Source organism: Mytilus edulis, chromosome 9, assembly GCF_963676685.1.
Source record: "Mytilus edulis chromosome 9, xbMytEdul2.2, whole genome shotgun sequence".
NCBI lineage: Eukaryota > Metazoa > Mollusca > Bivalvia > Mytilida > Mytilidae > Mytilus > Mytilus edulis.
In genome coordinates this window covers 10,966,702-10,980,679 of record NC_092352.1, presented here as the reverse complement: position 1 = coordinate 10,980,679, position 13,978 = coordinate 10,966,702, and the positions used below count along the sequence as shown (strand labels likewise).

The 13,978-nt window shown below is 31.2% G+C and overlaps 1 protein-coding gene across 1 annotated transcript in view; it reads left to right on the top strand.

Moving 5' to 3' along the window:
- Positions 1-13,978, top strand: part of LOC139489505 (uncharacterized) — a 59,404-nt gene that overhangs the window by 11,710 nt on the left and 33,716 nt on the right. The window contains exons 10-20 of the mRNA XM_071275989.1: positions 162-267; positions 633-749; positions 1,953-2,088; positions 2,717-2,897; positions 4,243-4,519; positions 5,698-5,884; positions 7,497-7,708; positions 8,179-8,411; positions 8,644-8,797; positions 11,030-11,208; positions 12,070-12,213. Of these exons, the coding sequence (XP_071132090.1) occupies positions 162-267; positions 633-749; positions 1,953-2,088; positions 2,717-2,897; positions 4,243-4,519; positions 5,698-5,884; positions 7,497-7,708; positions 8,179-8,411; positions 8,644-8,797; positions 11,030-11,208; positions 12,070-12,213 (1,926 nt within the window). The remainder of the gene's footprint in view (positions 1-161; positions 268-632; positions 750-1,952; positions 2,089-2,716; positions 2,898-4,242; positions 4,520-5,697; positions 5,885-7,496; positions 7,709-8,178; positions 8,412-8,643; positions 8,798-11,029; positions 11,209-12,069; positions 12,214-13,978) is intronic.

The window sequence follows — 13,978 nt, the reverse complement described above, 5'->3', positions numbered from 1 at the left end:
GTTTAGATCAGGTTGAGTGATCGTTTGGCAGTCCACATCGGACAACGGAATCATTTGACAACTAATGCCCCTTTAAAAGTGTGTCAAGTATAACAGTACTTTAATTTTTGATGATGAACATTTTATAACACGTATTCTAATAATTTTATTTCTTTTTTTAGACTTCGTCTTCTGATCTATATATAGCCTGGGATTCCTTTATTGATGTAGAAGAACAAGATCATTCTATGCAATTTTCAGGAATCAGACAATATTCAATTTCTATTGGTAAGGAAAGATACACTTATGTTTACAAAACACTTTTTTTCTTCTTTTAGAAATGTTTATTTTGGATATTTTTTCCACTTTTAAAATCTTTTCATCTTTCTGTCATTCCAAATGATTTTATTTTAAATGAATACATTTGAAATTGATTGGTTGATTTTGAAGTTTCACAAAAGACAATGTTCGTATATTGTGGTATTTCCGACATAACAAAACCAAAAATAGATTGAATCAGAAAGTTTCAAAAATTATCTTGTCGAAGAAGATTTTAGAGTTCCGGATGTTTTTCTTGGGCACTGCTTCAAAAGACATTTAACATCTTATTTAACAATTATATCATTTTAAATTTAGATATGTTCTTTTCATAGGTTCCATTGAGGGTGGCAACGATTTAATTGATGGAAAAAATGTAGGTCTGACTAATCATATGTCTTTCCACAGTCTGCAACTTCAGAAGGGTCATAAGTATTTTGTGACTTTGAGAGGTAAATTTTGTTTAAACGATGATAAGAATCCCATATCCATGATGCTGAAACTCTTTAAGTTTTAACTTTGTTTGTCTAAACGTGTGTCATTTTTTTCCGTTTGTCCATCAAAATGACACACTTTTAGAGGCTTTCTTCGTTTTGAATTTTCCTGGGAGTTCAGTATTTTTGTGATTTTACATTTGCAGTTACTTTGATAAAGCTGTGCATGCACACATTTACCGCATAATCTGTAAGAAATAATAGTTGTTGTGTATAACATGTAGTTAAACTGGTCATCGTAGATGCACATATCATTCTTTAATAAAGTTAACTCGGGAACACTTTGAGAAATATCTATGTGCACAATGAAATAAATCAGACACAATATGAACTATTCATTATTCAAATGTAGGTATGATAACTATTCTGTTTGAAATGTCAGTGACCTTCTTAAGTTGTCTAAAGAAATTAAGAATTATGTTGAGTTGTTTAAAATATCTCTAATTTTTAGAAAGATCTTTATGTCCAATGATTGTAATAAAAACTGATGCATATGTATTTTGTTTTATTTCCCAGTGAATCTCAAACATTTATCGCAGAGGTCGTGTTTCCATTTTGTAACGTACCTATATGAAATCTCGTTTAAAGTTATTTAAGGAATGACTGTAATATTTTTTCTGTCTATGAAGACATAACATAAAAAAATTGGTGCACACTGTTCTGTAGGATGGCATGATTTCATACGAAAACGTAGAATTCTTTGGACAAACTCTCAGTTACTGATTGTATAAATTAATAATGTATTGCATATTGTTGTTGTAATTTTGCTTTTAATCTCAACTGAATTTTATTACATAAGGTTAATGTACTTTAATATGTTAGCAATTAGATAGTACCAAATAAAATCTAATCATATAAAAGAGGGGCGAAATATACTGGAGGGACAATCCAGCACAGGTAAATACAACCTCATCCAAGTTTATCTGCAATTAGAACAATACTGTGTTCGTTATCCAATTTACATTGTTATATGTACATTTCTAATCTTCACCATAGTGTAAACTCGTTCATTGTTTTTTTCTTCTTCATAAAGACCTATTTTTATTTTGACGAAAAAATAATGGATAACTGTAGATCAGTCGGGAAATATTTAGATATAATGTGTTTTCACTCAGTATCCAATAAAAAACATTAATAGGTTTTATATAATTTCAACTCAAGGTTTTGACATAATTGGCCGATATTCAGAAATACGAGCAAATCCAATAACTATTGATACAACACCTCCAGAATGGACAGGAGAATCCATGTCGATCAGTGGAAGACTTCTTTCCAATTTGAGTGAAATCGAAGCTTGGTATTTATACTTATAAATGAAATATACAGATGTGATCAAATTTGCATAAAATAGGGATGCAATTAAAGATAGTTATGACTCTTTATATTCCATTAAATATTTTAATATTATTGTGAACACCATTGGTTCGATGTATACTATTTATAATGTATTATCAAAGTCATACCGTATTCTCTAAGGCTAAAATAAGATTTTTTAAAAAGAACAACCGATTTATCTCTCTCTCTCTCTCTCTCTCTCTCTCTCTCTCTCTCTCTCTCTCTCTCTCTCTTTCTCTTTGCATTTGTTTTTAAATTATGACATGTAAATAAATAGTCCTAGAATAATAACAGTACTAATGCACGTGCATGTCTATACATCATTGTTATTTTAATGCTAACATCAGGTCATATGACCATTGGCAATCTTGGAGGTTAATCAAATGGTTTCCAAGATACACAAGAAAATTAATGATAAAGAGATCATAGAGTTTTAATCGAAACTTTTGAAACTTTTGCAATATAAAGATGCGACTAAGTATGTTATCAATCAGATATCAGAAGTTAAGGCAAACCAGTGAACATAAATTTCAGTTAATACTGCTTGGAAAGATATTTACAAATTATATTATTTTGTTTTAAAATTTCAGTTGGGAGAACGTCTTTATGGACAGTCAAAGTAGTATAGACCACTTTATGTGGGGAGTGGGATCCATAAGCGGTATTGATGATATAATACCGTTTTCGATGACATTCCAAGAGTGTGCGATGCCAGTTCAGGAAGACAGATATGTTTTATCTGAAGGTCAACCATACTTTATAACGATTACGGTATATAATTTAATTTCCAATCTTTTAACACGACCACTTTTGACAAAGCATTAAAGGTATCATTCGTATGGTCCTCGAGTGTTTTTAATTTAATTCATTAGCATTGCCCAAAGGTGAACCAACAATGATTACATTAGTTTGTAGACTTCATAGTTGAAAATGTAATAATTAGTAATCTCACCGTTTTATTCTATTGAGTGGCATAAAAACTAAGCTGTTATATGTATTAACACCACATTACCGCTCATGTCGGTTTCCCGATTTATCCTTATCAATCGTTTTGGTAATCTTGATAACGGTTTAATGAATACCGCACTTACTATAATTTGTTTATATGACATAAAGTTATGCATCTAATATTAAGCAGTTAGTAATGAATGAATCTGTATTTCTCATACAAAGGATTTTGTTTAGCCAAATCTGATAGAGTTAAATCTCTGAACCACATGAACTTTAAGTAAAAATAGACGAAATGTGGCGATATTTAGGTATTTCTTGCTAAAATTTCAATCAAATGCGGCTACACAACATAGCTTTTGATAATTGTTTGATTGACTCGCTGAATCGTCTCTCATTTAATTCCTTTACAGAACAGATATTTGAAATATTGTGTTCATAAGATTGTCTTCCATTTGATTTACATACGATAATATGCAACGATAAAAATAAATAGTCGTCTACTGGCCACCGCAACCTCACCTCTAAATCATGCTGGATTTAACGATTTTTGAACAGTTAACATATTTACAGGCACTTGTGCTAGACAATACATTTGACAAATAATATACAGTTATCATCCTTGTGGCTGATATTGGAAATTTATGTGTAATTTATGGTTATGACTTCTGTGTACGATGTTTCCAAAAAAAAAATATATATTAAAATTTATCAAATTATTAACGAATCTATAAAACGTTATACATAGTTATATACAGCTTTAAACAGTGTACCCTGGCCATATAAGTCTGAATAATAATAATATTGGTTGATATCTTTCTTCTAGTAAGACGTTTATTATTTTTCTATAATAGTGTTTGCCAGCATTTAATAAGTCTGATTAACGGAAGATTTGATCAACTAATATAATTTTCTGTTTCTTTAATATCTGCTTCATTTTACTTTGAATGTATGATTTCAATTATAGTGATACTTTCATTGATATCGCAAAGAAAGGTAACAACAATAAATTAACTGTTTTTGGATCCATTATACTTATTTACAGATTTTAAGATGACATTTCATGTATATATATTTGGTTCCAGCGCTTGACCCATATTTTGGGATACTAATTGGTAGACATGGATGAATACATCTGTATGTAACACCTTATCTTGTCGTTATGTAGGCATTCAATAGAGCAAAATTATCAACAACCAGGTCTTCTTGGGCTTACATATATGACATTTCACCGCCTACTGCTGGCCATGTCTATGATGGAATAAATGATAATATTCACACTAGTACGAAAGACACTGATTTCCAGACAAATATGACACATCTGTTTCTTCGCTGGGAAGGCTTCCACGATCCACATTCTGTAATCAAATACTACAGCGTTCTCATTGGAACATGTCCTGGTTGTAATAATGTGATGACTGAACAAACTGTAGGCGTACATACAGGTATATTCTTAAAGATACATAGTATTTATTGTAGATATTATTATAAATCTATGGTATGCTCTTGCTTACTGTTTGGTATTTTGGATCAACATGACAGACTAGAAGTACAATTTGATAGAATATTTATACAAAAACGAAGAGGAAGATATCAAAAGGGACAATAAATATCCAATGTAGAAGACAATTCGACACATCAATAGCAAAATACCGCTTAAGGTGGTACCTAACACTTTCACTAAAATTAATTCGGCTCGTTTAATTTTCATAAAATTTTGTCAAAGTATTTACTTTGACACTTTTACAAAAATATAAAATTTTTAAAAAAGTTTAACCAACCGTTTTGTCAGAAAAAATACACTGGTTATATAGCAATTTGACAAACACCAATTTTGATCATTGAGAAGCTTAATATTCCTTTTACAACACAACGTAATTAAAACGTTAAGCCGACTTTACAGAGTTATCTCCCTGAAGTGTTAGGTAGCACCTTAAATAAATACAAACAATAGATATTACATAAAACAATAATAAAAATTACAGTTTCAACAAAAGTGTTGCTCATGGTAATAAAATAGTCGGTTATTATGTTTTGGCTGTCAAAGAATAGCGGTTTTGCAGGCTAAACAACCAGGTTTCATCCACCATTTTTATATGAAACAGTGGCTGTACCAAGTCAGGAATATGACACTTGTTACCCTTTTGTTAGGTGTGTTTGAGCTTTCGAATTTGCTATTTGATTACCGAATTTTGCACAGAACTCTGCATTTTTTTATACAATGTATTGTTTAATACTTATTATATGCTATTATACATAATTGAAAGTATGTCTATAATGTCTATAAATACATTTGAGGATCAAAATTGACAAAAATGTAACATTGTGTCTTTCATAAAAACATTTTGATGTAGGCTGTTTCTATTTTTATTTATTTAAGATGTAAAATTATATAGTTCGAAGCGCTTATAAATATATAATTGCCATTATTAGTTTCTATTAGCATGTTCATTTTGGTACAATTTATCAGTATCTGTTTCTTGTAAACTTTAAATACCAGTGTTGATATTGGTGTGAAATGTCTGTTTCAAATAAAATGGTAAAGAATTTTGAAAATGCTAATTCTTCAATGAATTTAAGGTGCATAAAACCGAAGTGCCGTTAACTTTATTGTATTTCACAGATTTTACTCTGCATAGCTTCAACCTAGAAGCTGGTATCAAATACTTCGGTACCGTCGTTGCATGTAATACCGGAAACCTATGCACTGCTGTGACATCAGATGGTGTTATCATAGATAACAGTCCGCCCGTTCCTGGTATTGTACAAGATGGCACAAATGTCCATGACAATGAATACCAATCATTAAGGTAAATAAGACAAAGTAAAAATTTACAAGTTAGGAATGTGAGTACTCAGTATATGATACATCTTAAGAATGCTTTGGAATACATTATATATATTCATATCAAAAATAAATTTAATTACACAACTCCATACATTCCCCATCTGTTGACAAATAACTCGTGCTTGTCTTTAGAAAGATATAAATATTCTCATATTCATATATCTCCAGACGTCTTTTCATTTCGAACGTGTTACGATATATGTCATTAAAAAAACCCACAAAATATTAGACAAATTTAAAAATTATTATTTTTTTTAGTTTTAGGTTATTATTGTATACTATTAGTTTCAGATTTATAATGGTTAACTATTAGTTTCAAAATAAGGTAGTATATCAGTTTCAATATGAACTAGTATGTAAAACTTGTTACGATATAAGTCAATAGTGTAATTTAGGATGTATAACACGTATTCTGATTGGCTGACGTGGTATTGTGTATCAGCTCATAGACAGAATTAAGTCATGTGACCGTGTTGCTATGAACGTTTTGTCATGGTTTACTTAGGTTAAGAATAGAATTTAGAATTAAATTTTAAGAAATAACTGTAATATATTATCTGTCTATTCGAAGCTACGCGCTTTATTTAGTGTGCACCAATTTTTTTATGTTATTTCTTCATAGACAGAAAAAATATTATATTTATTCTTTAATTAAAAGAAATACGAAATGATAAACTAGTTTCAAAACTATTATTTTTTTTATTTTCAGGTTATTATTGTATACTATTAGTTTTAGGTCTATTATTGTTTACTATTCGTTTAAATATAAGCTAGTATGTACAGTTTTAAAAGCTTTTTGCCTTAAAAAGTTTATTATTGCAAATTATAGGATATATGAGATGCAAACATTCGCTTAAATGTTAGCATCGTTATTGCATCTAACGTGAAACTTAAAAACAAAACAACATCTACTATCAATTTGTTTGATAAAAAATAAGCTAGTCGGCCAGAAAACTTAATACTTACTAACATATTGAATGCTTGTTAATAGACATATCTTAAATCTCTTGAATCTTGTTCAAATTCTATTTTTTTTTTAACAAACTCTACAAATTAAAGCGATTTTTTTTCTGATTGGTTGTGAATCATAGTTTATGACAAATCTCAGTAAGGAGCCATGTAATCTTCATTGAAATTATCAATTCAACAAGACTTACTGCTACCGTTACGATGTGGGTTTTTTATGTTTTGCATGTTGTTTGTTAATAATTTTTTAAAGCAAATTTCAAATTTATCAACTCGTGCAGTGAAATCGGTAATGTTGATTTTTCAACGACAACTTATTTCCACAGAGCTAACAATTTTCACAAGGACCTAAATTTAATTTGATGAATCATAATACTGGTACCCTCTCTGAATTGTGAACGTAAATAGCTGCTCCAACGGAATATTTAGCTTCATGGTCTTCAAACGACACGTATTTTCCTATGCCTCACTGCCATTATAGCAGTCTAAAGTAATTTATTGTTAAATTTATGTTTAATTCATTTCTTCATAGTTTATCCCAAGTATATTGTATATTATTTAATCAAAGCAGATTAAATACTTTGATTTATATGTCATTTTTTTGGTAGAAATTTATTGTCGGCAAAATGGTTTGGATTCACGGATGCTCAATCAGAGATCGACTACTTTGTGATTCGTGTAGGAACAGAACCTGGATCGGGTGATATATATCCACCAAGGATTATAACTGCACATGATATGGTTTTATTGACAGATTTACCTGAACCATTACATCTTAATCGTCGGATATATACAACCATACGTGCTTATAATAAAGCTGGTAAGAAAAATCGTGACAAACAATCATATATATATATATCACTTTGATAAAATGACCAAAGATAGATGCAACAGTTATATCTTAATTTTGTCGTAAAATATAACTTTATACTATGAAAAACTTTACGGCTATCATTTGTAGAGCAGAAACTTCTCATCCCCCATCCAATTAGTTGACACGCGCTCTTCGTGATAAATAAGTATGGTACGGAATTAAGTTTTCAGTGTGTTTTGTTTTCTTTTGGGCACAGTCTTTCTGGCATTCTTCGACTTTTGATTATAAATGCCTGTTAAGTTCTTTTCTGTTTTTTTACAAAGATTTATATTGAGAATTGTATACATCTTTTAAATAGTAATTTAACAATAACGAATTAACAAACTGTTGATTTTCATCAATAAGCTGATGCAATTTCATAAAGCAATTATTGTTCAATTGCAATTTTAATATAGCTTACCTTCTTTTTAATTTAGGACTTCATTCTGAGTCAACGTCTAATGGTGTAACAGTTGATATGTCAGGACCTGACGTAATTGAAAAGCCATATTTTACTCGCGATTTAGGATCAATAGTAGAAGGAACATCTGTTCTGAGGTCCACACTGAGGCTCCAATGGAGAGTTGATGATGTGCAATCTTCTATACATAGGCAGTACTTGTCTTTGTCATCCCATATGTATGGTGAAATAAACACATCTAGAACTATGGTTTGTTTTGTTAATTATGATTTGTTCATGTTATGTAAAGAAAGCTAAATTAAACTGTTAGTCCGGGATTTAAAATTATAACGACCAAACTAACAAGCAAAGGTTATATAGAATACTATAAAGATTCATCAACATTTTAAAAACCAGAAATAGTAATGACAATAAAATAATAGATATGAAAACAAAGTTTAAAGTTATTTACTTCACACTTTTTTCTCTCTATTTTTTAAAGTTGAATGGTATAGCCAGAGAATATACATTGACTGGTCTGGATTTAAATGATGGGATTTCTTATTATGTAAAGTTGATAGTATGTAATGGTGCACAGATCTGTACAGAAACGGAAACAGATAAAATTCAAGTAGATAGCACGCCACCTTCTTCCGGTACGAAAATGATTTTTTTGCAACTGCATGTGTATAATATTACAAGGGTACGTGGAATATGAATATACAGATGTCATAATCGAGCACAATCAATAATTGGAAATAAATGTGGAGAGTTGGTATAGTTGTAATAGAATTAATAATATATTATTTGGTGAGTCCGACGCATTTTCCCAGAGCAATCCTCACCAGTACCGTATCAACCAAAAACTTTAAAAGTTGAGGATGTATAGATCTCTATTCAATATTACTAAAACGGACATAAATGAATAGCTAAAAACATATAAGGTAAACTTAGCGTGTAAAGGTTGAAATATAGTTTTTTTTCAAAATTTGTTAACAAAAGAAGTAGGTTCAGTAAGACCACTTTTTGGCCACAAAATATAGCATTTTACAAAATTGTTAAAATGTAAAATTTTAGTTATTCATTTGACAGTAGAATGCTTCGGCTACATAAATATGAGCTATTTATACAATGCACATTTTTTGGGTACTAGCACCATTAAGTCATGTTAAATTACTGAAATCTTCACAATTCTAGCGCTAGCTAGCATTTTTGTTAAATTTTTGACGGCTTTCGTGTGACACGAAAGTGGGCGCATTCGTGTTCTTCCTTTATATTGAATATATAAGTTGTATTTGATGATAATACATAACATAGATTAAGGTTGAGGATGAACACGGATGCGGCCACTTTCATTTTTGACAAAAACCATTTGAAAAGTGACATTTTTTGTCATATTTGGTAGATTTTTCATATTTGATCTTGAATCGGACCGTTTTTGATTACTAAATCAGTGAAAATCTTTCACAAATATTAATTGAGTCAGCTTTAATAGACATTTGAGTGTTTAAAAAGTGTCCAAAATCTTTATGAGGCCATAATCGGTCCTTACCGGACCTACTCCTTTGTCAGTACCGCCTTTCAAAATTTAATGCAGGTTAAAACCGCGTCTGAGGTAAACGACTTAATTCTAGGTATCTATGATGGGTGTTATGGGATTATCCGTCCATATATATTTTAGTATGATTTAATAATCAGAAATACCCGGATTTTGATATCGACCGTGAAGTCAACCTTCTTCTCTATGTGATACACTTTTTTTATTTATTTCTTGCCAACTTCGTAGTAGTTGGCGAATACTTCAAACGCATAATGACCAAGAATGACATTTGTGTCGCATTTTATCTTAATCTGCCAATCGAGGCTTACTGAAATTTGGAATAAATGTGATACATTCTGACAAATATGCCCTCTTAACTTCCTGTCTACTGGTTTCTCATAGCAGTGCTAGCATTAGCGATTGATAGTTTATTTTCGCATATGGTTGTTTACTGTTATCTTCTTTTCTCCGTATGAGCCTTCTTTAATTAGGAGCACCACCATGAGTTATGGCGTATAAAGGAGGACATTTAGAGCCTGTATCGGTACAGATTGGTGTGACATTGTTAGCTTTAATTACGTCTTGTTTATCATTGTTTATAATTTCAAATACTGTAATTATTTACAAAGTATCTTCAAATATTCAAAAGATGTGAGTCTCCCCAAACCGATTCATCACATTGATGTAACCTCTAAGTATATAGATTGCATAATCAGTAAGTAAAAAAAAAATCCAGCTATAATTTGACCAAAATTGTTTCCCTGGCACCTTTTATCTTAGCTCCTATAATATTCTAGGAATATGATTGCTCAAAAGCAACTACGGGGAGACCGTTTATATTCAATATCAAGTTAGTAGGCGGGGCTTATTTCAATGCATGGTTAGTAGTGGTGTAACGTCCCTTTTAACAAACAAAAAGGTATTGATAAAACATCTTAATCTTAAAGTTTTCAACAGACGAAGGAATTGATGATGAAAGATTGAAATAAATTCTTAAAACACATTTAAAGCTAACAAGTTGTTATTGTTGGCATTTTTTTTGGCATGACGATTGGAAGGAGTTTCTAAATGCTAACGGTATATAAGACTAAAGTGTTCACTTTCATAGGTCACTAGTATAAATACCACGTATTAAAATATTCGGTAAGATAGATTTGTTACATAGGGTGCTAGTGATGTAATACGGAATATATGGGGTCAGTAGATTTGATATGGGGATTCAAGCTTCTTTCCTACCCTATATGGAATTTACTGGCCTCATATATACCGTATTAGGCCTCTAACACTCTGTGTAACTAATACTATTTTGTTATTCATAATAATTATGATATCATATTTTTAATGAAAGGAATGTTTGCCATCAGTACAAGTCATGCAGCAAACCTTCAACGTCATAGACAAGGATGGATGACTTGGTCGGAATACCGTCTAAATATAGCATTACTTGGTTTCATTGATCTTCATACTGATATAGACAAGTATTACGTATCTGTTGGGCGTGATTTCATGACTGACAACCTAAACAAGGTATTAACAAATAGTCAAAGTACTTTTAAAAAAGTACAGCAGATCTCATGGCTCTTTAGCTTCCTTCAAAACTGTTTGCATCATTATACTTATTTGTCGTCTCCCCTCAATATCGGCATTTGCTCATCCATTACTGAAATGACAATATATTTGTAGTAGTAACTAAGCTTTAGTCTTCTTATCTGAGATCAATTGTATCTTGTGAATTCGTGGCAGTTTTGTGAAACCGTTAAACATAAGACAATAAATCTATAATCAACTATTTGGCAAATAAATAACATGTTGCACATCCACTGAAAAAAGTACCATACTCGAAAGGATATTCAAAAACGGAATATCCCTGATCAAATAGCAAAATCATAAGCTGAAACACACCAAAATGAATTTAAAACAATTGTCTTATTTCTGACTTGGAACAGGAATTTCCCTTCGTAGAAAATTAAGGATTAGACTTGATTTTTATAGCAAGTTAAACCTCTCACTTGTATGACAACCGCATAAATAATATTACATTGACAACAATGGGTGTACAAAACAAACAAATATAATTGGCACACTTTTCAATAAAAGGGGTAAAGCAGTAAAAATTTGTTGTAATCTTAGATATAGACATTACAGTTAATGGTTTTAAAATGTATTAAAGTGTGGGTAAATTGATAAAAGAAAAGAGAGGATATTAGAAAAATCAACGATATCGGAACTAGTATATCTTTCTTGTCAGATTTGCTCTAACTTCGATATTAATTTAAAAGCAAGATTAATGAATCCTATTTCAGTAACATCTTAACGATATAGGCCGTAGAAAACAAATAATTAAATACATTTTATTTTATGTTCCCATTTCTGAAATCTTATTTTTAGGTTCCCGGAACTCCAATGGTGTTCTCTCATAACGATTCCACAACTAAATATTTGGATGAGGGGCCAATACAGCTTTTTGTTGTTCAAACTCAACCACTTTATAATGTTGATACTGTTTTTATTAGTGCTTGGGGAGTGAATAAGGTATGAAATTGGATACAGTCAATAATTATTCAACATGTTTAGATAATAATCAATAAAGATATCTACGTGATATGATGTACACAAAATAATTGTCTACAATCTGTGTTTTTACATATTAAAACATAACTAACATTTATCTGTTTATCTGTTATTTCCTATTTTACCATGTTATTGTCAATTTATTTTTTGAGTTTAAATGTCTCTTTTGGTATCTTGAGCTAAAATTGTTATACTATTTCTAAGAATCTGGAAGTTTACAGAAGATACTTGATATCGTTGCACTTGTCTTAGTTTGTAGTTGGTCACCTAAACAAATGTTAAACCCCAGTCATAAGATGTAGATGAATACAGGAGATAATACTTTGTATTATAAAAGAAGAGGGACGAAAATTACCAAAGGGACAGTCAAACTCATAAATCGAAAATAAACTGACACAGCATGGCTAAAAATGAAAAAGACAAACAGACAAACAATAGTACACATGACACAACATAGAAAACTAAAAAATAAGCAACACGAACCCCACCAAAACCTAGGGATGATCTCAGGTGTTCCGGAAGGGAAGCAAATCCTGCTCCACATGTGGCATCCGTCGTGTTGCTTATGTGATAACAAATCCGGTAAATAATTCGGTAGGTCACATTCATGAAAGGGAAAGGGATTGTAGTCACGACGTAAGGAACATATCCGATATCATTTGTGAAATGGTTATTCCATAACAGTCAACCAACTCGTGACGTTGTTCGTAAAATTTACGAAGGGAGGATTTTAACTTCACCATGTGGTGAGCAGCAACCCTCTATCAAGAAAATCATGGTAGGAAATGCAAGCACGGGAATATCGTACCAATTGTGAGAAATATACCCCATATGCAGGTGCTGCTGGAATGTTCCTCCTTAGAAATGGAAAGTTCACAATTAGAAAGCTGAAATCATTTCTTTTGTCGTAAAGTTTTGTTTTCAATCGACCTTCATTTCCAATTTTTAGATGTAGGTCAAGATATGAGGCTGACTTAACTGTATATGTAGTATCTTTATCTGTAATTTGATGGGATAGATGTGTTCCACATAGTCACCAAATTTTGAATTATTTAGTGAAAGAACATAATCTTTATAGCGGAATGTAGAGTAAGGATCTCCCAAACTTTATGTCTTTCTACCTAAGGAGTTCTTGCATGAAGTCAGCCTCATAAAACAAAGAAACAAGTCGGCAAATAGAGGCGCACAATTTGTTTCCATTGGAATGCCGACAGTCTGTTGCAGAACACGTCCTCCGAACGTAACAACTATGTTGTCAATCAAGAAATCAAGCATCTTGATAACGTCAGTTTCAGAATTGTATGGACTTACACAATTTCTTAATGACACATTTAACATTAAAGCGCGAGGTTTGGTTTTCCACAAAACCATGTTGAAAACACCATTTTATTCTTTAAACATGTCCTGTACCAAGTCAGGAACATGGCCATTGTTATATTAGTGTTCGTTTGTGTGTGTGTTACATTTTAACGTTGTGTTTCCGTTGTGTCGTTTGTTTTCTCTTGTATTTGAATACTTTTCTATCCAAAATTCATGTATTTTGTTTTGATGTTATATTTGTTATTCTCATCGGATTTTGTCTAATGCTTAGTCCGTTTCTGTGTGTGTTACATTTTAATGTGGTGTCGTGGTTGTCCTCTTATATTTAATGCGTTTCTCTCAGTTTTAGTTGGTTACCCCGATTTTGTTCTTTTCTATCAATTTACGAGTTTTGAACAGCGGTATA